The sequence below is a fragment of the Phacochoerus africanus genome, chromosome 4 (assembly GCF_016906955.1).
Source record: "Phacochoerus africanus isolate WHEZ1 chromosome 4, ROS_Pafr_v1, whole genome shotgun sequence".
Lineage (NCBI taxonomy): Eukaryota > Metazoa > Chordata > Mammalia > Artiodactyla > Suidae > Phacochoerus > Phacochoerus africanus.
In genome coordinates this window covers 76,490,557-76,516,724 of record NC_062547.1, presented here as the reverse complement: position 1 = coordinate 76,516,724, position 26,168 = coordinate 76,490,557, and the positions used below count along the sequence as shown (strand labels likewise).

General features: G+C 50.4%; 1 protein-coding gene across 7 annotated transcripts in view; it reads right to left on the bottom strand.

Annotated features, from left to right (window-relative positions):
* DOT1L (DOT1 like histone lysine methyltransferase) overlaps nucleotides 1–26,168 on the bottom strand; it is a 62,416-nt gene that overhangs the window by 30,982 nt on the left and 5,266 nt on the right. For 5 of the 7 annotated variants that reach the window (XM_047777627.1, XM_047777628.1, XM_047777629.1 and 2 more), the window contains exons 2-7: nucleotides 17,514–17,557; nucleotides 5,845–5,919; nucleotides 3,244–3,307; nucleotides 2,521–2,749; nucleotides 1,176–1,270; nucleotides 712–774 (exon numbers count right to left, since the gene is read on the bottom strand). In XM_047777627.1, the coding sequence (XP_047633583.1) occupies nucleotides 712–774; nucleotides 1,176–1,270; nucleotides 2,521–2,749; nucleotides 3,244–3,307; nucleotides 5,845–5,919; nucleotides 17,514–17,557 (570 nt within the window). Of the gene's footprint in view, nucleotides 1–711; nucleotides 775–1,175; nucleotides 1,271–2,520; nucleotides 2,750–3,243; nucleotides 3,308–5,844; nucleotides 5,920–17,513; nucleotides 17,558–26,168 lie in introns of those variants that run through there. The other 2 variants (XM_047777631.1, XM_047777634.1) reach the window with 2 other exon arrangements.

Below are 26,168 nucleotides of genomic sequence, written 5' to 3'. Positions count from 1 at the left end.
GTCTCACAACCTGGGGGATGTGGCGTGAGAAGAGAGGGCATGTTAAAGGTCCGTTTCGGACTCCTCCGCCCACGATGCCCCAGTGGTGACCAAGGGGATGACTGCAAGGCAGTCCACAGGCCACAGAAACCCTGGGAGAGAGACTGATGGAGCCTTGAGCACAGAGTCACATGGGAGCTGGGATGCAGATGTGGATGCCCTGGGCAGGGGAGCAGAGTGAGAAGGCTGGAGCATCAGGGGTCCAGACGTGAGCCCTGAGGAGCTTGGGTGTCCAAAGGCCGGGCTGAGCGATGGAGAGTGAGGGGAAAAGGAGCAGAGAGGCAGCAGCATAAGGAGGGCCCCATGCTGCCAGGAGGGCAGCAGGAGAAACATGTCACTCAGTGGCCCTCAGCCAGGGCAGATGCTGCCTCACCCACACCCCACGGCCCACAAGCTGGTGCTCCCAAGGCCTTGTGAGGTGCGGGGAACACAGGATGGGCGGGGCCATGAGCACAGGAGGAGGGCAGGAGCTGGATGCCCTGCAAAGGGCCCCCAGAGAAAGGACGCCAAGTCTGGCTGAGAAAGGGTACAGAGAGCTGGGAAGGGACAGGGGGAGCTCCGGGTGGCACGAGGAGAGTGGTGGCGGGTCAGGGAAAGGCACAGAGGACTGGTGGGGCTGTGCCATTAGCCATGGGGGCATGGGGGCAAGGGGGCACGGAGCGATGCACTCACTGTGTATTCTGCATGCTTTTTTCCATACCATTTCATCCACTTCCTGAACTCTCGGTCCATGGTCTGCCAGGGAAGAAAACCAGACAGTCACAACCTTGGGCAACCAGGAAGGTGCCTGTGGCTCCCTGTGTTCCCTCCCTGACTGCCCCCACCGTGCTCAGGGTGCTCTTGAAGCAGCAGCCTCATGTGACCCCAGGGTTCCTGGGACCCAGTGTGTTTCTGTGGGGTAATGCACTTGGACTCATGCCCTCCTCAGACCCTGCACCCCCTAGGCAGATGCTGGCCCCCAAATGGAGCCAGCTGACCTGGTGGTATGCGGGGGTAATGGCTGGAGCCTTTGGTGGGGCAGCAAGGGGACACAGCCAGGTCTTCTGGACACAGGCAAGGGGGGAGCCGCCCTCCCCCTGAGCCCCGCAGGTCACAGGACACAGATGCAACCACACTCAAGTGCCAGAACGGCTCACCTCCGCGTACTTGGCTGGGATGTCGGCTTTCTCGACACCATAGTGATGTTTGCAGTTGGTGGCTGCAGCGACCTGCAGCACGACCTGGCCCACTCCTAAGAGAGAGGAAGGCAAGTGTCAGTCGTGTACTGTGACAGGTGTGGAGGAGAGGCCACACCCAAGCTGCCTGGTGGTGGCTGCAAGGTCACCAGACATAGGACGGCTCTCAGCTGGGAGCCCAAGGGTCACAGAATATGTCCATGTGCCCAGGCTGCGGCTGAGCCCTCTATAGGGATCGAACCTGCAATCTCATGGTTCCTAGTTGGATTCATTTCCACTGCACCATGATGGGAACTCCCCACGACCTATATACGCTTTTTAAAAACGGCTTAAAGGAGTTCCCTTTGTGGCTCAGTGATTAATGAATCTGACTGGGAACCATGAGGTTGCGGGTTCGATCACTGGCCTTACTCAGTGGGTTGAGGATCTGGCGTTGCCATGTGCTGTGGTGTGGGTTGCAGACGCGGCTCAGATCTGGTGTTGCTATGGCTGTAGCGTAGGCCAGCAGCAACAGCTCCGATTGGATCCCTAGCCTGGGAACCTCCACATGCCATGGGTGCGGCCCTGGAAAAGACAAAAAAGACCAAACCAAACCAAACCAAACCAAAAAACCCAGCTTAAATCAATGAAGACACTGCCAAAGAAGCCACCTTTGACCCCATATGCAGAGGGCCCAGGCTGAGCGTCAAGGCCGTGCCTGTGTGAGATGGGACTTTCAAGTCTGTAAGGTTCTCTCATGGAACACAAGGTCACAGTGGGGTGTCAGTGATGCCCCCAAGGGCTGTGTTTAGGGTTCCTAATGAAGCAGTCTCAAGACATGCCAGACAGCCGACTCTCAGCCCTGTCACTTTCACAGGTCCCAGCAGGACTCACACAATGGAGGGAACCATGGTGCACCTGCCTGGCCCTAGTGTCAGCTAAGGGCAGGCCCCTGAACCCCTACTCCGTGCAGGAGAATGTCCCATGAGCAAACAGGGGCGAGGGAGCACCAGCAAGATGTGGGGCTGGTCTGCAGTGGTCCCTGGGGCCACCTATGGGCCCAGAAGGGGTGCGGCAAGGCGGGGGGAGTTCGGGGGGGGGCAAAGAGGCTGGGCAGCTCCTCTTGTGGCAGGGGAGGCAGGCCCGTGGCTCAGTGCTGGTGGCAGGTACTGGGAATGAGCTCCAGGTGGAGCCCATGGCACCCCTGATGGCTGGCTAAGCAGGAGAGAAGAGGCAGGTTTCAGGCATAGGCAAGATGGGCGGGGAAAGGAGCAGGGCTGACAGGAGGTCTGGGGGCACCTGCCCAGTGCACAGGCTCCACACTCACCGCTGCCCAGGTCCACAAACAGGTCATCCTCGGTCATCTTGATTTCATCGATCATCTGGGCGACCAGGTCGAAGGAGGTCTCCCCATACACCTCCGGGGAGAAGGGCTCATAGTTGTTAAGCTTCTCGGGGTCAGTCACCGAGTGGTTGTAGACCTGCTGCAGGATGTGGCGCAGGAGTCCAGTGGACGGCCGTGTGTTCAGCTTCATGGGCTGCGTGGTGCCCTTCCACTGCAACACAGGAGGTTCAAGATGGTCCACCTGGGGCGCTCACCCCATTGCTGCCCGCCAAAAGCAGTGACCATGTGCATGTGTGCAAGTGTGTGTGGACCTGTAAGCATGCACGCATGCATGGTGTGGGCAGGGTGGGTGTGCCCCCACGGGACAGGGAGGTGCGAGCTCTGGCACAGCTTTCTCAGTTGGGCATCCTGGCGGGCACTCTTGTTATAGGCACCTGCAGTGCTGGGGAAAGGACAGGAGGGGGCGCTGGGAAGGCCCAAAGGGACCACTTTGGAGGTAAAGCAGACCAGCTCATTCAGCAGGGGTCCTCACCCCTCCCCACACACAATCCAGTGCCCTGGGGGCACTATGGGCCTATGCTCCCAGGTGGTCAGGGTCCAGGACCATTGCTAAACCACCCGGGTGACATGACGGGCAATGGTGTCCTGAACCACAGTGCGGGGATCCCATATGAGACAGCCTCGGGGAGGGCAAAGGCCACCTACCAGCTGGTGGATGCTGTCGATGGCCCGGTTGTACTTGTCACAGAGCCTCTGCATGCTTTCAAAGCTGAAAAAGGCAGGGGAAAGGAGGTGGTTACCACCAAGCTCTGAACCAGCCACAGGCCTGGCGGGAGGGTCTGCAGGAGGACAAGGTGTGGGGCACAGGCCACAGGGGCACTGCGCGGCCTTGAAAGCACCTCAGAGGGTCAGGCTTTGCACAGCCCTTCACAACCTCCCATGGGCGGGGGCATAGCCAGGGCGCCAAGGGTCACCCGCAGGCACAAAGGCTCCTGGCTCCACTGAACAGGCAGAAGGGGACGATGGCCAACACCCTGACTTGGCAGAAAGGGGGTGAGCACCTCCTACTTCATGCTGGCATCACTTTTGTTTACTGAGACTTTCTAAGTTTCTGGCACTTTCAGACAGAAGTAGCACATGTTAGGTACGGAATGAGGGAGTTGTCAGGAGCATTTAATGAGGCTAGGTTCTCCCAAACACCAATGGAGCAGGTATTCCGTGTAATCCCCTAACCCAGAGGGCCCCAGAGAGCAACATCTGGGGCACTTGTGGTCGTCACGATGCACTGAGTGGTAGGAGCGTGAGGCTGCTCCAGCCACCTTGCCCAGGATGGCCCTGCATCAGGTGCTGTGCTGCATGGAAGAGGCTGTCACTCAGGGTGGTGGTGGGGGATGCTGTCCAAGGCCACGGACACAGAGCAGTCAGATGGCAGCCTCCCCAGTGAAACACTAGGAGCCTGGGGATGCTGACAAGAAATGGAATCTCCTGTACGTGGTGACACGGGGAGCACCCAACCTGATGCCCCTCCCCACCTTCATCTTTGCGACCCCCGCCCCTTCATCTTGGCCTGGATGGACTCTGACAATTTAAGTGTGTGTTCCTTTGCAACATGCAACACTGGGACCCATACCCACACGGCCAGTCCAGTTTCCTAGGACGGCAGCTGCAGCTGAAAAACAAAGGAATGGGAGAGCAGGAAAGAGCAGGCCCGGTCAGAGCCTAGGAATCCTCACAAAGACAGATGCCAGGCGGACACGCGCAGCCCGACCAGCTCAGAGGAGGCAAACACCATGAAGTGGAAACCCAGGTTCGAGGGGCACTGACCATGTGCACAGGAGGAGATGGTGAGGAGGCACCAGGGTCCAGCCCACGGCCGCCGCTGAGCCAGGCCAGGCAGGATCCCAAGGAGTACAGCCGGCCGTCAGCGGCCAGGCAGGGGGGTCCCCACCTCCCCAGCCCAGGGTCTGCGAGTGACACTCCCAGCTGCCCTCTCTGCAAAGCATAAGGATGGACTCAGTGATGGAGCCCAGAGCCCCAGCTCCAGTGTCCTACAGTCCTCAGGGAGAACACAACGTGCTACCGCCCATCTCCCTCAAACCTTATAGCTAGGCCCCCAAAACTTCTGACACACCTGGAAGGGACATTTTCCTGGGAGGATGAGCAAATGTGAAGCTCAGAGGAACCTGGGCATCCTGGCCCCAATGGGGTCTACCTGACCAGCTGAGCTCGGCTCTTTAGTCTGGCCCTGCATCACGGACCTTGCTCTGATACAGGGGTCCCTTGGGTGGACACCATCAGACCACCCCTGCCCTCCCCAAGCCCCGCGTCCTTCCAGTCCTTCCTCAGCTGACTGAGCACAGAGGGAACAACATCAACCACCTGCAAGCAAAAGTGCCTTTAAAGACCCTGGCTGCTTTCGCCCGAGCACATAGCACTCAACCATCAGGAGGCAGGAGGTGCACTGCACTGAGCAAGAGACTGACAAGCAATGTCAGCACCCAAAGAGCCCTCAGGCTGGAGGCAGTCGTCCTCAGTAGGGGTCAGAGCCACAGATGCACCTGGCCCTGAGCCTGTTCACACTTACTCCGGTCCACAGGATGGATGGGGAGGGGAGGCGAGGAGAACAGGACCAGGGGACCTGGCAAATGCTCCACAAGCAGAAGTGAGACCAAGGGAGCAGGCCTGGCTTCGGAGTCTGTGCAGGGCCTGAGGGTGCCTCAGGCAGCTACCTAAGCCCACAGCCTGCCTGCAACTGTAAACCTGCCAAGGGCTAAAACAGGCGGGAGCTGGAATGTCATCCTTCTTTCTCAAAGAAAAACAAAAAAATTCCAGGCAGGCATTCCAGTCACGCCTCACCCTTCCCCACCCATAGGACTTTCAGCAGAGATCCAGGATGCGCCTGCAGGAAATGGCCAGAAGTGGCCAAACCCAAGTGAGACCCAGACTAGAGCTGGGCAGGACCAAGACTCACAGGCTGGGCCAGGGGGGCGGTGCTCCCCGGCAGGAATGCTGGGTGCTGGCAGCTGCCAGCTATGAAAACAGTGACTCCTAACTCGGGGAAATTTCACACATACCAATCCCAGTTTCGGCAGTGTGCTCTTTCCAATTATGTCCTCACTCTGACAGCCTCTGCCAATATTTGATAAACATTTCCTACTAAAATAACTCCACACAGGCCACAGCCAACTCTAAAAGGAAATTTCCCATCAGGCTGCACCATCGAAGAAGATCTAATTATAGGCTGTGTCCCCACATGTGCTGAGCTTGTCCCCAGTACAGAAGCAGATCAGGCAGAACCCTGCTTACCTTTTGGTATCGTAGTCGATTAAAACATAATTCTCCATAGCAAGCTTGAGATCTGGGATTTCTTCACAGACCCATCTGAAATACAAAGAAAATTACTATTAGTGCTCTATTTTTGTTTATTCTTAACACTGTTCTTAAACACAGTTTACTCCCAAAATATAAAAACAAAACATCCTCATCACTTAGCTCCAAATGTGAAAGAGAGAGGGGAAGCGTTACTTTGAAACAAGTGCTGTAAAGTTTCTGATGCTGGAGTTCCCACTGTGGCTCAGCAGTAATGAACTTGACCAGTAACCACGAGGTTGGAGGTTTGATGCCTGGCCTTGCTCAGTGGATTGAGGATCCAGCGTTGCTGTGAACTGTGGTGTAGGTCATAGACGTGGCTCAGATCCTGCATTGCTGCTGTGACAATGTGAGCCGCACTTTCTAGCCTGGAAACTTCCACATGCTGCAGGTGCGGCCCTTAAAAAAAAAGTTTCCAATGCTGTTATGAATTACACAAGTTTTATGAAGCTTCAAGTTCAAACAATGTTGGCTACTAGGAGTTAAATGAACTTACGTATTACAGGGTCTAGGAAACCAATGAGCTCAAATCAGAGAGTTTGAGAAACAACACACTGACCAGAAACCAAAAGTGAACTACTATTTGAAGAATTAAGAATTAACTAATCCTGTGACAGACAATGGGGCTTCAACAAACACGCTGCAAGGAGAAAAAAAAAAAAAAAAAAAGACAGAGGAGGAATCTGAAAATTAAAAGACAAAAAAACGTGTCCACCAATCCCAAGGTGTAACCATGACTGGATGCCCATACAATCTTGAGAAAAATCGTGAAAGAGGAATCATCACTCACGGAGAATAAAAGGAAAATAAGGTAAGGGATACTCTAAAAAAAAAAACAAACTCCCTGAAAGACACATTACCAAAACTGATACCAGAAGAAACAGATATCTGATTAGTCCTATACCTATTACAGAGTTTGGCTTCCTAACCAAATGCCCTCCACAAGGACTTTAAGCCCAGACGGCTTTACTGGTGAATTCTTTTTTGGCCACACCCACAGCAGGCAGAAGTTCTAAGGCCAGGGACTGAACCTGTGTCACAGCAGGGACAACACTAGATCCTTAACCCCCTGAGCCACCAGGGAACTCCCTTCACTGGTAAATTTTATGAATCAGTGGAGAAGAGATAACACTAATCCTTTTCAACTTTATGAGGCCAATGTTACTGTTGTACCAAAATCAGAGAAAGATAAGACTCATAAAGTCATTACAACGAAGGAAATCTAGAGACAGGTATCCCTCACAAATACAAATACAAAAATCCTTTAGATATATTAGAAACATTAGTAAATCCATTAGAAATATTAGTGAATTATTAGTAAACATCTTACTCGAGTGGAGTTTATCCTAGGAATGAAAGCAGCCTTCTGTTGGGTGAGGCAGTGTCACTTGATGACATGGGGACCTGGGGACAAAGAGGGCAGCAGAGTGCCACCTCCTCCTTCCTCTCTGTGCCCGCTCCCTGCACAGCCCAGGCAGCAGCAGGCAGAGCAGAGGGAGGAAAGCTTGCTGCTGAGGTAGTAGCTCAGCCACTAAGCCCAGGCCTTTCATCAAGTAGAGGGCGGCTCCTTCCACTTCTAGTTTCCTGAGAGTTTATCATGAATAGGAGTTTAATCCTGTCACATGCACTTTCTGCATCTGTGGAGACCATCGACTGTATGACTTTTTTTTCCTCCTTTATTTCTTAGTGAGGTGAATTACTATGATTAGTTGTAGAATGCAGAAAGCAGAGGGCAGCTTTCCCCCTTGTGCCCACCCCTGCCCTGCCAAAAACACGCACTGGCCTGGCCACTGATCGGCTGGCATTTCCACCTCAGGGGTCTGGCTTCCCTCCCTTCGGGAACTCCCAAACTCACAGTCACAGTGCCTACCTCCCATCACCCCCTTTGCTCCCTCAGACCCCTGTTGTCACTGTTCCCATGATGCAGCAGAGTGAAGCTTTACTGCTGCTGATCACTTCTCCTGGTGAAGTCTCTGTCTAGCACACGTGCTTTCTGCCAGGAGGCCCGGTGGCCCACACCAAAGTGGCTGTGTAAGCCCTGGCAGGCCAAGGTTGGGATGGGAAGGGGCCTTCAGCATTCTATCACAGGTCCTGTATAGCACCACACATGGAAAATGAACAGACAGCAATGAAGACTGGGAAGGAAGAAGCAAAACTGTCTCTACGCACAGACACACGATTCAACACACAGACTGTCCTAAGGAATTTACAGAAAAGCTACCAGAACTCATGTGGACTTTAGCAAGGTCACAGGACATGAGGTCAACTGTGTTTATAAATACCAGCAACAAACACTTTTAAAAAAAGAAAAATGTTGGAGTTCCCCGGTTGCCTGGTTGTTAAGGATCTGGTGTTGACACTGCTGCGGTGTGGGTTTGATTCCTGGCTGGGAAACTTCCACATGCCACAGGCATGGCCAAACAAAGAAGGAAGGAAGGAAAGGAAGGGAAGGAAAGAAGGAAAATGTTATGTTACTGAAAATAACATTAAAACATAAATCCTTCTTACTATACAGCACAGGAAACTATATCCAATCTCTTGTGACAGAACATGATGGAAGATAACATGAGAAACAGAATGTATATATATATATATGTACGACTGGGTCACTTTGTTGTACAGCAGAAATTGACACAACATTGTAAATCAACTATATTTTATTTATTTATTTATTTACTTTGTCTTTTTGCCTTTTCTTGAGCCCCTCCCACAGCATATGGAGGTTCCCAGTCTGGGGGTCTAATTGGAGCTATAGCCACCGGCCTATGCCAGAGCCACAGCAACGCAGGATCCGAGCCATGTCTGCGACCCATGCCACAGCTCATGGCAACGCCGGATCCTTAACCCACTGAGCAAGGCCAGGGATCGAACCCGCAACCTCATGGTTCCTAGTTGGATTGCTAACCACTGTGCCACGACGGGAACTCCATAAATCAACTATACTTCAACAGAAAAAAATTTCAAAATAAAGCAAATATAAATTTAAAAGCTGTAAATTCTTAGGGAAATTTTAATAAAAGATTTGCAAGGCTTCTACATTGAAAACTATAAAACATTGCTGATAAAAATTAAAGGCAACATAAATAAATATATAAACAAACAATGCTCATGGAATACAAGGCTAAATATGGTTAAACCTCCTCCTCAAGTTGAACTGCAAAATAATTCCTATAAAAAGCCCAGTGGGGGAGTTCTCATCATGGCTCAGCAGTTAACAAATCTAACTAGTTCCATCCCTGACCTCGCTCAGTAGGTTAAGGATCTGGCATTGCCATGAGCTGTGGTGTAGGTCACAGACGCAGCTCGGATCTGGCGTTGCTGTGGCTGTGGTGTAGGCAAGCGGCTGCAGCTCCGATTGGACCCCTGGCCTGGGAACCTCCATATGCTGTGGGTACGGCCTTAAAAAGACAAAGAAAAGAAAAAAAAAAAGAGCCCAGTGGGCTTTGAGAAACAAGCTGATTCTCAAATTGACAGAGGTAGAGAATCTAGAATTGACAAAACAGGAGTTCCCACTGTGGCTCAGCAGGTTAAGAGCCCAACCAGTATCCATAAAAACGCAGGTGTGATACCTGGCCTCGCTCAGTGGATTAAGGATACGGCATTGCCATAAGCTGTGGTGTAGGCTGAAGACATGGCTCATATCTGGTGTTGCCGTGGCTGTAGCGTAGGCTGGCAGCTGCAGACCCCTAGCCCAAGAACTTCATATGCCTCGTGTGTGGCCATAAAAAGGGAAAAAAAAAAAAAAGAATTGACAAAATAGTCTTTAAAAATAACATCAGGAGTTCCCGTCGTGGCGCAGTGGTTAACGAATCCGACTAGGAACCATGAGGTTGCAGGTTCGGTCCCTGCCCTTGCTCAGTGGGTTAAGGATCCGGCGTTGCCGTGAGCTGTGGTGTAGGTTGCAGATGCGGCTCGGATCCTGCATTGCTGTGGCTCTGGTGTAGGCCGATGGCTACAGCTCCGACTGGACCCCTAGCCTGGGAATCTCCATATGGTGCAGGAGCAGCCCAAGAAATAGCAAAAAGACAAAAAACAAAAAACAAAACAAAACAAAAATAACATCAATGTTGCAAGACTCAGGCTACCTTAATTTGAAAGTGTGAGTATTGGCAGAGAGATAAATGAACAGATCAATGGCACAGGACACGGAAATCCAAAGAAAGACTACACTTTAACAACTGATTTTTCACAAATGCACCAAGGCAATTTGATAGGGAAAGGAATGTCTTTTCAACAAATGAAGCTGGAACAACTGACTACTGAACGGGGGGTAGGATTCTAACTGCCCATAAACATAAACCCACATCAGACACAAAGATTAATTCACAAGCGATCTTAAATCAGGACGCAAAAGCTAAAACCACAAAGTTTCTTGAAGAAAACATGAGAAAAACTGAATGAGTCCTACAGGCAAAGATTTCCTGGACCTGACCTGATTAGCCATCAAAGAATGAACTGGTCAGACACATGTACTCCAATGTTCATTGCACTCTATACAATAGCCAAGACATGGAAAACAACCTGAATGTCCATTGACAGAAGAGTGGATAAGGAAGATGTGGTACATACACATAATGGAATATTACTCAGCCATTAAAAGAAAAGAAATAATGGCACTTGCAGCAACATGGATGGACCTAGACATTATCATGCTATGTGAAGTCAGTCAGACAATGAGACACTAACATCAAATGATATCACTTACATGCGGAATCTAAAAAAGGACACAGTGAACTTCTTTGCAGAACAGATACTGACTTACAGACTTTGAAAAACTTATGGTTTCCAAATGAGACAGATCGGGGGTGGGGGGGTGCACTGAGGGTTTGGGATGGAAATGCTATAAAATTTGGTTATGATGATTTTTGTACACCTATAAATGTAATAAAATTCATTAAGTAATTAAAGAAAAAAAAAAAAGAATGAACCGGGTAAGTGAAACTCCTGCCCTCATCAAGACGCCATTAAAGCTGCCATCAGCTGTGCCAGCACAGCGCACTCACTAGGTGCTCACAGCCAAAATATGTTAAGATTCCTATAACTCGGCAGAAGACAAACAATCCAATCTCAAAACCCAGCGAAAACTCTTCTCCAGTGTAAGAAGTCAGAGCTCCCCAGACAAGTGGCCAACTCTCGGGCTGGGACATGGAGGATTCAAGATGACTGGAGCATCTTGTGGTTCCAGAAAGTGAGAATGTGCTCAGAACGGACAGGACCAAGTTGAAGGGACTGGGGACAAACGGAAAAGACCTTCAAGGCCAGTATGGGAACAATCTCAGCAGGAGTGGGCTGTGACCCACAAAATGAAGTAAATGCCTACAAAGGAACAGATCTTCCTCACAGAAGAGTTCCAATTAGAAAGTTGGGGGAAAGCGAGGGGCAGGGAAAGCCCCCTTTCGAATGCTTCGGAAACTAGTTTGTAGGTGAGACCCACCTCTGGATGCCAAAATCAGTGGCAAAAGTCCAAGAAGAAACAGGATAGTTGCATAGTCTCCAAGTATTCCCCCCAAGATTTTTTTTTTTTCTTCTTTTTTGGTCACACCCATGGTGACCTGGGACTTAAAGTTCCCAGGCCAGGGATCAGATCCGAGTCGCAACTGCGACCTACGGTGTGGCAACACCAGGTCCTTAACCCACTGTGCCAGGCCAGGAATCGAATCTGTGTCCTGGGCCTTCCAAGATACTGCTAATCCCATTGAGCCACAGTAGAAACTCTGACAAATGTTTCTTCTGCATCCATTCTATACCATTTGAAAGCAGACCACAGACATTACATTTTCATTCATAAATATTTCAGTATTTCCGGTAAAAGTTTTTTGGTTTCTTTTGTTTGTTTGTCTTTTGTCTTTTTAGGGCTGCACCCATGGCACATGGAGGTTCCCAGGCTAGGGGACTAATCGGAACTACAGCTGCCAGCCTACGCAAGAGCCACAGGAATATCAGATCCAAGCCGAGTCTGTGGCCTACACCACAGCTCACAGCAACGCCAGTTCCTTTACCCACTGAGCGAGGCCAGAGATCAAACCAGAGACCTCATGGTTTCTAGTCAGATTTGATTCCGCTGTGCCACGACGGGAACGCCTTTCCCAGTAAAAGTTATGGCCTTTTTTCCGCCCCCAAACATAACTATAATGCCACTGTCATACCTAGGGAAAATAACACGAGGAACAGTAGTGAATTTCCTCAAACTCATACTGGGCATCTGTGAAGAACCTACAGCTAATATCATCTCAATGGTAAAAGACTAAATTTTCCCCCCTGAGATGGAAAAAAAGGCAAGAATTCCAGCTTTCACCATTTCCCTGTAAAATTATTTTGAAGGGCCCACCTAATTCAGTAAGGTTAAAAAAAAGAAAGAAGTAAAATCATGAAGCCTAGAAAGGAAGAAGTAACACTCTCCCCACTTGCAAGTGACATAATTATTTCCCCAGAAAATCCCAGGAAACCTAAGACCGATGAACTGAGTACAAGGTCATGGTTAATAAACAAAAATCAATTGTTTTTACTCCTGAGGAGCAGGCAAACAGAATATACAATTTAACATATAATCCAACAGCACAAATGAGCTAGGAATAAATCTTAACAAAAGGTTATCCAAGACCTCCACACTATAACACCAGAGCAATGCCAAGAGAAATGCTGAAAGGCCTAGGTAGGTAGAAAGATAAACCATGTTCATGGATTGGAAGACTCAACAGTGACAGCAAAGCTTTCCAAAATGACCTACAGATTCAATGGAAAAAAAGGAAAAAAAAAAAAGCTGATTCTAAAATTTACATGGAAATGCAAAGGATGTGGAATAACCAAAGCGATATTTAAAAAGAACAAAGATGTAGGGATTACTCTGATCCCCTGATTCCAAAGCTTACCACAAAGCTACGCTAACCAAGCTTCTCTATCTCCCGAAGGACTGAGCCATGGACCAGTGGCACAAAACAGAGTCTAGAAATAAACCAACTGAGGAGTTCCCATTGTGTCTCAGTGGGTTAAGAACCCGACTAGTATCCATGAGGATGTGGGTTCGATCCCTGGCCTCACTCAGTGGATTAAAGATCCCACAATGATGGAAACTGTGGTGCAGATCACTGATGCAGCTTGGATCTGATGTGGACTGTGGCTGTGGTGTAGACCAGTGGCTACAGCTCCGATTGGACCCCTAGCCTGAGAACTTCCATATGCTGCAGGCACGGCCCTGAAAAAAAAAAGAAATAAACCAACTCATACACTGTCAATTGATTTTTCACAAAAGTGACAAGGAAATTCCACAAAGAAAGGACAGTTTTATCAAGTGGTGCTAGAACATTCATATGCAAAACAATAAATTTCACCCCTGGAGTTTCCATTGTGGCTCAGTGGTAACTAGTATCCATGAGGACTCAGGTTCAATCCCTGGCCCCAATCAGTGGGTTAAGGATCTGGTGTTGCTGTGGCTCTGACTGGACCCCAAGCCCAGGAACATCCATGTGCTGTGCGTGCAGCCCTGAAAAAAATAAAACTTCAGGAGTTCCCGTCGTGGTGCAGTGGTTAACGAATCCGACTAGGAACCATGAGGTTGCGGGTTCGATCCCTGCCCTTGCTCAGTGGGTTAACGATCCAGCATTGCCATGAGCTGTGGTGTAGGTCGCAGACATGGCTCGGATCCTGCATTGCTGTGGCTCTGGTGTAGGCTGGTGGCTACAGCTCCGATTCTACCCCTAGCCTGGGAACCTCCATATGCCTCGGAAGCGGCCCAAGAAAAGGCAAAAAGACAAAAAGACAAAAAACAAACAAACAAACAAACAAAAAAACAACTTCGACCCATACTTTGCAACCACATGTTAAAAATTTACTCAAAATGGATGAAAAGATGTAAATGTAAAACCTAAACCATAAAACTTCCAGAAAACATAGGAGAAAATTTTCGTGACCCTGGGTTAGGCAAACATTACTAACCATGCAATAAAAACCCTATAAAGTATAAAATAGAAAAGAGTTGATAAATTGAACTATCAAAATTTAATTTTTAAAAAAATTATTATCATCATTATTTGTCTTTTTAGGACCGCACCAGTGGCTTATAGACGTTCCCAGGCTAGGGATCGAATAGGAGCTGTAGCTGCTGGCCTACACCTCAGCCACAGCAACTCGGGATCTAAGCCTCGACTATGACCTACACCATAGCTCACACCAGCACTGGGTCCTTAACCCACTGAGCTAGGCCAGGGATCGAACCCAAGTCCTCATGGATACTAGTTGGGTTTGTTACCATTAAGCCATGACGGGAACTCCTATCAAAATTTAAGACAGCTGCTCTTTAAAAGACACTGTTAGGTACATTAAGAGACAAGCCAAAGACTGGAAGAAAATATCAGCAAAAGACATACCTGATAAAGAATAAACCAGAAAAATAAAGAATGCTCAAAATTTAATAATTAAGAAACAGCCAGTTTTGGAGTTCCCATTGTGGCTCAGTGGTTAATAAATCTGACTAGGAACCATGAGGTTGTGGGTTCGATCCCTGGCCTTGCTCAGTGGGTTAAAGATCTGGTGTTGCCATGAGCTGTGGTGTAGGCTGCAGACGTGGCTTGGATCCCACGTTGCTGTGGCTGTGGTGTAGGCCAGCAGCTATAGCTCCGATTAGACCCCTAGCCTGGGAATTTCCATATGCTATGGGTGTGGCCCTAAAAAAGACAAAAAAAAAAGAAGAAGAAAAAAGAAAAGAAAGAAACAACCAGTTTTTTAAAACAGGCAAAAGATGATTAATGTCATCAGTTACTAGGAAAATTCTCATTAAAACCACAATAATAGCTCCACACAACTCAAAACCAGTCCAGCAAAACCCCAATCACATCAGTCTGCAACGGGAGCCAGGGAAGCTTTCCTGCACCAAGGTAGGACGGGCCCCTCCTTCAGAAAACACCTTGGCCACCTCTCTTCATACCAATCCCACTCCTGGGTATTTACCCAGAAGAAAGGAAGAAGTGGCTACACAAATACCTCCACAGGAATGTTTACAACATTTTCTAATTTTTTAATTTTTGTTTATTTATTCGTTCATTTATTTATTTTTAGGGCTGCACCTGCAGCATATTGAAGTTCCCATGCTAGAGGCAGAACTGGAGCTGCAGTTTCCAGCCTATGCCACAGCCACAGCAATGCTGGATTCAACCTGCATCAGCAACCTACATCACAGCTCACAGCAACACTGATCTTTAACCCACTGAGCAAGGCCAGGGACCGAACCCGCATCCTCATGGATACTAGTTAGGTTTGTTACCACTGAGCTACAATGGGAACTCTTACAACAGCTTTTTAAGTACTTGCCAAAAATCAAAAACCACCCAAACATATCAGTCATCTGGTGACCTGAGAAATGAAATGTAGTCCTTCTTGCAATGGTGGGCTCCCCAGGAATGAAAAGGAAAAACTACTGATACAAACAGGGAGAATCTCAAAATCACCTGCTGAGAGGCAAAAAAAAAAAGGAGTACACAGTACCATTCCATGTGTGTAAAATTCTAGAAAAATGCAAAGTGATCCACAGTGGCAGAAAGCTGGCCAGGCTACCCAAGGACAGGAATGGAGAGAGGGGTGGCCGACAGAGGGCGCGGGGAGACACAGTCACAGCCACAGGGCCAGACTGCAAGCTCTACACACACACACACACACACACACACACACACAGCTTCCTGCACTTAAATCCCACCTCAGGAGCTCCCGCTGTGGCTCTGTGGTTAGCAAACCTGACCAGCATCCATGAGGATGCGAGTTCAATCCCTGGCCTCACTCAGTGGGTTGAGGATCCAGCACTGCCGTGAGCTGTGGTGTAGGTTGCAGGCACGCCTCAGATCCTGCTTTGCTGTGGCTATGGTGTAGGCTGGCAGCTACATCTCTAATTGGACCCCTAGCCTGGGAACCTCCATATGCTGCGGGTGTGGCCCTAAAAGACAGAAAAAAAAAAAAAAATCCCACCTCAGCTGTGTCTTAACAAATGTGAACATGGAGAAGAGGAAAGTGGATGGAGACGAAGAAACAAAAGCAGCTGAGAGCTGCCAAGCATTAGACTGGGCTCATCACACTCACTGTCCACCTCTGTGGCATGTCAGAAATTCTTCAGGATTGGAGTTTCCACTGTGGCGCAATAGGATCAGCAGCACCAGGACACAGGTTTGATCCATGGCCCAACAAAGTGGGTTAAAGATCCAGCATTGCCACAGCTGTGGTGTAGGTCACAACTGCGGCTCAGATGTGAGCCCTGGCCCGGGAACTCCACATGTCGGAGGAGGGCAAAAAAAATCCTCCAGGATCAAAGGCAAAGTAAGAGAAGAACAAGATAAGGTAACTACCATCTTTGCCAATGAACAAAAGCCGTCTGCAGGGACAAAAGGGAAGAAGGTGAAGTCACCATGAGACCCAGAGGATGCAGAGCAGGCCTGGGACTGGCAGGCACTGGCAGCCTGGGAGAGAACCAGGCCTGGCTGGACAGCTGCCAACCAGTCCTGATGTCCCGAATGGCAGGGACAACTCCTCCCTGCAGAAGGGAAGTAAGTGGGGAGACTGGCCTACCCTGGAGCCTGCTCTGCTCCAGAGAGCAGGTGAGAACCAGGCTGGCCAACTAAGCCCGTCACCTAACCACACAGCTCTACTTCCTAACCCGCAGCCTTCTTTAAAAGTGACCCAAACTAAGCCAATCCTAACACTATTCCACCGACCTATGGATTACACCATAAAGGGAAAACGTGATCCCAAATTCTCAACAACAATCATCCTGTGAGATTCATAAAAACCATTTCACTTAGTCTTCCACACAATCCTGCATAGAGGCCCTGCTTGGCCCTGAGAACAAAGCAAACAAGCTCAGGGAGGCTGAAGCTGCCCAGCTACCTGGTGGCAGGACAAGGCCTCGCATCACAGCTCAGGGTACTGCCAGCCTGGTTACTGCAGGTTCATGTGGACCTAATGGTGTGTGGCCCAGGTGGTGGCTACATGGTTAAGGATTTTAAGGAACAAGGCAGCAAGACTCCAGAGTTACAATCACACACACAGGAGTGGTCACAGAATTTCATGCATGGGCCACTGTGGGCAATGTGGAGGCCACCGCAGACCTCGGATTCAGCACAGGGAGAAAGCCCACTAGAAATGCGGCAGGAGGCCTTCTTCCCAGCTCCTGCCTGGGTTAGCCTCCTGGGTACCCACACTCCTCTCTGCATGCCTCGTCCTCGGGGTGGGCTGGCAGAAGGAAGAGCAGCCCAAATCCCTTGGGGAGGAGAGTAGAGCAAGGTGATGAGGGAAGAGGGGAGGGTCCCTTGGGAACCTGGCTGCTCAGGATTTCCATTCCTTTCCACAGGAAGCCAGCCCTTGAAGCACCAAGGCCTGAGTCCAGGACTATACCCTGATGACCCAATCCCTCTGATCACAGTCACCTGCCTCCCAAGTCATCTTGAGGATGCTGATGTGTGTCAGGACAGAGGGCTAAGCGGGTTGAAAGCAAGAGCCATAAGCCTAAGATGGTGTTAGAGAGTGCGGGTTGGGGGGTTCTGCTGGAAACTCAGGGCCAGCAGCCCCTAGGGCCCGCCCTCCCCAGGCCCCGCCCTCCAGGGCCCCACCCCAGAAGGTGCCACACTCACCGGATAGTCTCGATGATTTCGTGAGCAGCATCGTGGTGTTTATCCTGAAAGACAATGGGATAGGGTTGAGAGCCGTCCCTCCACCCTCCGGTGATGGTGGCGACCAGAGGAGGTGGGCGCTACAGCCCCTACCCACAGCACTGGGGTGCTGTCCTGGGACCCCTGCTACATGGGATACTCTAGACTTGGGAGCGCCCGTTCCTGTGGCACACTGCCACCCAGCAGGCAGTGCGGAAAGGGCCAGGATGCAGTCTAAGCCGAGTCTCCTTCCCCATCCTGTGCCCTATTGCCTCCCGAGTGCCCGCTAGGACTTCTGGGCACTTCTGCAGCTCTGAGGCTCCAGGAGTGGCTCTGAGGCCTCAGTTTCACATCTGTAAAGTGGAGAAACACCAACTGCAACCACTAGGAGTGTGCCTCTGGCAGTCCTGCCACCCAGCTACAAAGCTGCCCTTGCCAGGCCTCACTGGGCTCCATGGTGAGGGGGCTGGCCTGGCCTCTTTCCCCAAGGAGGATGCCTAGAGGTCACTCTGGCCTTTCACTGGGGTCTCCCCAGCCACTTAACCCAAGACCTTGCAGAAACTAGGTTAGGATGCTTGGCTTGGAGGTGCCTAACTCTAGACTGCACCTTCCCTCCACTTGGTAAAGTGAAGGTTCCTCCTACAGTGAGAGGAGGGGGCCGTGAAGATGAGCAGTGGCTGGAAGTGAGCTGATAAGCCCAGAGCTACCAGCTCTGCACCAGGACAGTGACCTACACCTCTCAGCCCAGGCCATCTCCACCGCTTCACAACAGAGGAACAGCAACTCAGGCAGAGACCCCTTGGGGCCACTGCACAGGTGCCAGGAAGGGCCTAGGACAGTGCCCCACATAGTCCAGCGTTTCCTAAGGTCAAAACAATCATGAAACACCTTTTGCATCCTAAGCCTCAACAGGTCTAGTGAGATATAATTCACACAGAACGGACCCCCTTGTTTCAGGTACACAATTCAGTTTTGTTTTTTTGCTTTTGTTTTTTTTTTGCCACACCCATGGCATGTGGAAGTTCCCTGGCCAGGAATCAAACCCGCACCATAGCAGTGATCCCGGCTGTGCCAGTGACAATGCCAGATCCTTAACCTGCTGTGCCACAAAAGAAGTCTACAATTCGGTGGTTTTTTTTTTTTTTTTAATACATTCAGGGTTGTATAATTATACCTCTATCTAATTCTGGAACATTCCATCACCCCAAAAGAAGCCCCATCTCCTTTAGCAGACATGCTCCAACCCTCTCCCCAGACTCTGACAACACTAACCCACTCCCTGTCTCTGCGGAATTGTCTGTTCTGGATGTTTCACATAAGTAGAATTACAATATGTGACCTTTTGCCCAAAATCTTTTTATTTTTTAAATTTTATGGCTATATCCTTAGCATACGGAAGTTCCTGGGCCAGGAATTGAATCTGAGCCACACCTGCGACCTACATTGCAGCTGCAGCAACACCAATCCTTTAAACCACTGTGCCAGGCCAGGGATTAAACATGAACCTCTATAGCGATCCAAGACACTGCAGTCAGATTCTTTTTTTTTTTTAGGGCCACACCTGCGGCACATGGAAGTTGCCAGGCTAGGGGTCCAATTTGAGCTGCAGTTGCTGGACTATGCCACAGTTACAGCAATGCCAGATCCAAGCTGCATCTGAAACCTACACCACAGCACATGGCAATGCCGGATCCTTAACCCACTGAGTGGGGCCGGGGATCAAACCCATATCCTCATATATACTAGTCGGGTTTTTAACCCACTGAGCCACAACCGAACTCCTGCAGTCAGATTTTTAGCCCATTGTGCCACAGCAGTAACTCCCCAAAAATCTTATTATTTATTTTTTTTTAGGACAAAGAAAAAAACTAATCTTCTATTGTTCTTAATAATATCCTCCAACTTACTAAGGATCGAGCAGTAAATATTAATTGAACTCTTATTACTCAGACAAGTCCAGTGTGGGAGATGGAGCCATATAGACCAGAGGTTCCCAAGGTGAGCCACCCAACCCACAGCATCAGCACCACTGCTGACCCAGAAATCACTGAGGGACACAATCAGCCCTGACACCTTGTGGCAGATGTCAGAAGACACTGGGCCCAGCTGGGTTTGGAAAAGTCTGGGAGCTCCTCAAAGGTTGAAAAGAGAGTTACCATATGACTGAGCAACTCCTCTCCCAGATGTCTGCCCAAGAGAAATGAGAATATACATCCATACAAAACCCCGAACACTAATGAGTTGGCTTTGGATCTCAACAGCCAAAAGGTGGAAACCACCCATACTCATCAACATATGAAAGAATAAACAAATGTGGTCCCTCCTCAAATGGAAGCATCATTCAGTCTGAAAAGGAGAGAAGAACTGACAAGCCTACCACATGGATGGACTTTTTGAGACCATGATGCTGAGAGAAGCAGACACAGAAGGACACAGAGTGTGTGACTCCATGGATGGGAAACGTCCAGAACAGACACATCCACAGAGACAGAATGGACTCCTGGGTGTCAGGGGCTGTGGAGAGGATGGGGTGACTGCTGATAGGGAAGAGGTTTCCTCTTGTGATGACGGAATGTTCTAAATTTGGTAGCAGTGATGATTGACCCAGTGAATACACCACAAATCAGTGAACTGCACACTCAGGTGAATGAGTTGTACGGTATGGTTACTGAACCTCAAAAAAGCTATTAACAACACCAATAAAGTCTATCGGATTAAATGTCAACTATCATTAAAAGCACACCCCCCCAGTAAAAAAATACTGAGTATATAAGACACTCCCATGGCTAATCTACTGTGTTGCTGGTCAGAAACATTCAGTGAATCTAGTAATAAAATTCACTTAGTAATAAAAAAAAAGTTAGTTGTAATGAATGCTGACTAGATGTGGTGTTTGAGGAAGCAGAAGTCTATATTTCTGTAATTAGACTGTGACATCATGAACTCAGATATAAAATAAAAAAGTTTTGGGGTTATTGAAAAAAAAAGGAACAAAATTGAAAAAAAAAAAAAAGGCAAGGCAGAAAAAGAAACATTTAGTGAGTCTAGATGCACAGTCCTAGAAGAAATTTGGTATGGTTCCCATACCACTGACCCAACAAAGCAGAGAAGATGCCATGTTGCAAGGTCTACTGAGGAGACAAACTCACACAGCAAAGCATAACTAGGTGATGAAGTGGTTACAGGGTGACGAGGATAGTTAGTCTAGAACTGTCCACCGACTTGATCTCAAATCACATTTTTTTTTTTTTTTAAAGGGCTGCACCTGCAGCATATGGAAGTTCCCAGGCAAGGGGTCAAATGAGAGCTGCAGCTGCTGGCCTACACCACAGCAATTCAGGATCAAAGGCTCAACTGCGACCTACACCACAGCTCATGGCAACGCCGGATCCTTAACCCACTGAGTGAGGCCAGGGATTGATACTAGCTGGGTTTGTTTTCACCTCTGAACCACGACAGGAACTCTGAATCACACTCATTCTGAGGGAAGCTGGCTGCCATGGAGTGAGGAGGCTCATGCAGTGCCATGGGAGGTGCGCAGGGAGAGTGGCCACGTGAGGGGCCGTCCTGGAAGACGCAACGCCAGCCCTGCCCGGCCTTCAGATGAGGCTAGTGCCTCTACTGCAACCTCATGATCAAGTCCGAGCCAGAACCACCGCTCATCTGTTCTTAACTGGGAGAGACAATAAATGTGTGTTGCTTTAAGTTGCTAAATCTGGGGTTAGTTTGTTATGCAGCAATAGAAAAAACAATACATGCTCTGTGTTAAGGCTAATAAACTACTCCAAGAGCAGAGCCCACAAGAACAAGCTTTTTTTTGTTTTTTTGCTTGTTTTTTAGGGCCGTACCTGTGGCATATGAAGTTCCCAGGCTAGGGGTTGAAACGGACCTATAGCTGCAGCCCCAAGCCACAGTCACAGCAACTTGGGATCTGAGCCATGTCTGCGACCTACACCACAGCTCATGGCAATGCCGGATCCTTAACCCACTGAGTGAGACCAGGGATTGAACCCACATCCTCAGGATACCAGTCCAGGTTGTTACCACTGAGCCACATGGGAACTCCCCATAAGAACAAGTTTTAGAGTAGCAGGAAGGCGTGACAGTAACCAGAAAAGTTGGATTCAAGAAGTCTGATTCCAGTCAGCACCATGAAGTCACAAATGGCGCGGGCTCTGTAAAAAGGCCCATGTGCATACACTGGGTGCAGGCACAAGCCCAGTCAGCTGGAGCAGTCGCTGCCTGGCAGGCCTGTGCCCGCTCCAGGCCACAGTCCTCATTCGGTCCCTATGGGAAGCCACATTCCTCTTGCTCGGGCTGAAGGGGTCCCATAGCCGGCAGGTAGAAGCCTTGCTGAGTTACTGCATCTTAGACTAAATCATGCAGACCGGGGAAGAGTGAAGCCTGGAATTTGGTCTCAGCTCTGAGATGAACCCCAGTCTTCCTGGCTTTAGAACCAGAAAGTGAGAAGAGAGTTTACAATGCTTCCATCGACTGTCCTGAGATGTATAATTTAAGATGCTCCATCACCATCAATGATTCAGAAGCTCTCACAACTTCTTGGCTGGGCCTCTTCTTACTGCTTCACAGACCTTTGGAACAGAGATGCCAGAAGCAGACCCAGGAAGATCTGATGGAGAACAGCACAAGGAAGCCTGAATTTATGAGCACCCCAGGGCTTCTCCCTGGGGGAGCCCTGGAACCCAGGTTTAAGGCCCAGCCCTCGTCTCCTTACAGAGGATACTCCATGCCTCCCCCTTCATGGCCCACATTCCCAGCCAGTACTGGCTGCTCGCTGAGTCAATGAATAACCATGCTCTTCTACTGACCACATCATAGCATCCACAAAAAGCAGCTCAGGGGTTCTTTCACACAGAACTCTGTTTAGCAGAAAGCTGCTAACCAGGAGAGCTGGGGTGACGGGAAAACGACTGCAATAAGCACAACCAATCCCACCAAAAAAGAATCCTGTACAGAGACTGTTATCAGGCCTGAGAGATGACACTAAATCCATCCCCTCCCCAGTTCAAGTCCGCCCGGCACAGACTCCCATGCAGAGGGGAGGGATGGGGGTGGGGGTCCGGGTGTCCCACTAAGCATCTGCCCAGCTTCGTCCCTCACCATGAGGACAGACTTGGGAACAGGACTCCACCCAGATGCCTGCAGATCGGGACGCAGTCTGGCTCTGCCCTGGCTCATGCCTATGGGCCCTAGTCCCACGTGAGGTGTCTGGACCGGATGGCCTCCTAGTACCCTCTGCCAGGTACCAATCCCCACCGGTTCATGCTAAGAGTTGCAGGCTGTCTAGAGATCTCTGTCCCCAGAGGGCACAATGAGAAGCAGAGGACAGAGACCAGGAAGGAGGAGGTGGGCTGGGTAGGCAGGCACTCTTAGACCCACCCACTCCATCCTCCTCTTCCCACAGTCACTGAGGAAAACCACAGAACCCAGGGTTCCTCTGAGGCAGGGTCTTCAGAGTGGGACAAGCATCAGAACCCCTGGAGGCCCATGAGAGTCCTGGGCCGCCAAAACACAAAGGTTCAGAGTTGGCAGGTCTGGGCCCAAGGAACCTGCATTCCTAAGTCCTAGCTGCTGTGGATGCTGCTGGCCCAGGGTCCTGCTCTGAGAACCACGGCCTGAAGAAAGCAGGGACCACACTCTATCACTGCCTGCTGGAGGGGGTGGTGGAGGGGAGGGGGGAAGCACCCAGGAGGTGCAAGGGGGGCAAAGGGACCCTTGTCTGCCATCCCCACTCCCAAGCAGCTGCAGAGGGTACTCCCTGCAGTGGGGGTGCTGGCCTCTTCCCTGGAGGCCCTGGGGTAGGGTCCCCAGCGCTCCTCACATGGTCCTGAAGGCCACAGCAAGTAGGACAAAGGGCTCCTGGGGCCGAGTACAGACCCAGGGCAGCCTCCAAGGCCCCTCCAGCAGCACTGCGCTGGGCCCATAGCAAAGTGACACAGGAACCAGGTTTTGCAAGATGGAGAAGCACATGGGAAAAGGCAAAGGCAGGGGGAGAGGCAACGTGGCAGGAGGTCTGTTTGTCTGCCTGTCTCATTGGCAAGGCTTAGAGAGCAGAGGTTTGGCTGGAGGAGTGTAAAGGGATATGGTGCAGAGGGCTCCCGGTCTGGGGCTGAGAAGCCTAGTGGGTGATCGATCAGCAGAGGGTCCCGTGGCCTGGGCCCCACTGGGGAGCACCCACTCACTAGGGAGAATGAGCAGGGGCTGAAGATGGAGGGGAGAGGTTTTCATAGAAAAATAAAAACATGGGCAGGGCATGGGGTGGGGAGCCCAGAGTGTCAGAAAGCAGCACATGAGCCACATCCACGGTCAGCCCAAGATGTCTGCAGGCCCCTGCAAGCCCCAGGAAGGTGGTAGAAGCCAGCCCCATAGGCTGCACCTGAGGACAGGCCAGACCACGGCCCAAGTCTGCGGGATGGGAACCGGCCTTGTAGGGTGATGGAAAGAAGAGAACACTGAATCAGCGCCTACACTGGGGCGCTACCAGTGGGGAGCAGGAGGCCAAGAGAGCCAGGTCTCAGGCAAAAACTTGGAGAAAAAGGAAACTGACCAAAGATGCAACACAGAAGCACCCCATGCTGCTGGAGGGCCAGATGGTAAGACAAGGAGGCAGACTGTTTGTCCCCAAAATCCAAGGAAGCCCTAACCCCAGGGGGGAGGGAACTTTGAGAGGGATTAAGGTTAGATGAGGTCATGAGGGTAGGCCCCCTGCTGGGATTAGTGTCCTGGTAAAGAGAGAAAGTGACGCAGCAGGAAGGCGGCCTCACCAGGAACTTGCCATGCCACCAGGACCCTGACCTCAGACTCCAGCTTGTAGGATGGTGGGAAAGCAAAGTCTGCAGTTTAAGCCACACACGCTGCAGTCCAAGCAGAATAAGACAAAGACCCCCAGGATGCAGGCAGGAGCCTGGGTTCATACAGTGACTAAGAGGGGAGGCAGGTGACAGGAGCCTGCTGAGAGGAGGGAGGAGGGCACAGGTGGAAAAGCAAAGTCCAACCAAAGGTGGCAGCTAGGAATGTGGAGTTTTACCCAGTGCCAGCAAGCCATGGCTCAACAGTTACAAAATGCACTCTCCCAGGCTGGCCCAGGAACCCAGGGCAGGACCCTTAGGCTCTGAACTCAGGTGCCAGAACACCCCCAAGCGGAACCCAGAGTAGCCACTGGTCCTGGTGTGCTGGAAGGGCTGGGCAGAAGGACCTCCCGTGCATGTCTGTTTTATTTATTTTTTATTTTTATTTTTTTTTAGTCACTTTTTTATTTTTTAATTATGATTTACAGCATGTTTGTTTTAAATCCTGGTTCCAGAAACTTCAAGCCAGCACTCATTTCTCCTCTACAATGCTTTGAAAGGATCCAGGCTCCTCGAAGAAACGCTGACCCCAGGGCTGGGCCAGAGATCCCAGACGGGCCTGGAACACCCCAGGTACTGAAAAGAAGGAGGGGCCCCACAAACGGACACAGGCATGCCCGGGACCCAGGAGCACCCTGAAGGCACTCTCCGAGGCTGACAGTCACATCAGGCTGAACTGCAACCTGTGGGTCCCTACTGACCCTGTAAACATGTAAGTAAATGGAGAGAAGGGGCAGGTCTTTCCCAGAAGTGCTCTAGCAAATACAAGAGGAGTGAGGCGGAGGATGAAGAAAGTGCTGTGAGGTGGGGAATCTGCTGAGGGATGTGGAGGTCAGCAGGCCAACATCCAAGGACAGGTCACCTGTGGGCCTCCACCTACCTCTCCCAGGTAAGAGGGATGAGTAGGGATTTCACAGTAGAGGGACATAACCCTCCCAGGGGCCAAGATCAACCCCATCAACAATGAGGCCCACCAGCACTAGGGCCCCAGAGACGACATGCCATGGACACAGCCCCATGTCTGGGGGACTCTGGTCGAGAACGCAAACACATCTCAACCTGGGGCCTGGACAAACCCACACTAGGGCCTCTACAGATGACTGGACAGTTCCCTTCAGAGCATCCAGGTCATGAAAGACGCCTGCTGCCTGAGAGACAGAGGGACTGTGCAGATGAGGGGAGCCCATGGGGGACCCCAGACTGGGTCCCAGAGCAGACAGGGACATGGAGTGGCTGAATCCCTATTCCAGGGTGACTGCCCAGCTTTGATTAGGGCACCCTTGGAGGCTGACAGAGGGTGTGGAGGGACACCACGCTGTTTTTGCAGAAAGTCTAAAATCCTCTTAAAGTGAAGTTCTAAATGCTGACTTGCAAGTTCAGACACAGAACAGCTCTGGCAGGGTTGGTATCCCTCACACAGCCCTGCCCTGCCAGCCCCGTGCCCCCCCCCACCCCAGACCTGGATGGAAAGCTTTCCTGCTGCCTGAGGCACACTCTGAAGACCAACACAGCTGCTCAGGGCTGCTCAATACACAGCGCCTTTCCCGCACAATCACACGTGCCTCAGCTCTGAGGAGAGGAAATGTGTGACGTGAACCTCCATTAAGGGATGTAACATCACAGTCTGAATCTACTTAAACATCTCAAAACTCAGTAGAGTAAGTTTGCTTTTTTTTTTGGCCGTACTTGTGGCATGTGGAAGTTCCCAGGCCACATACTGAACCCTTGCCACAGCAGCGACAACACTGGATCCTTAACCTGCTGCACC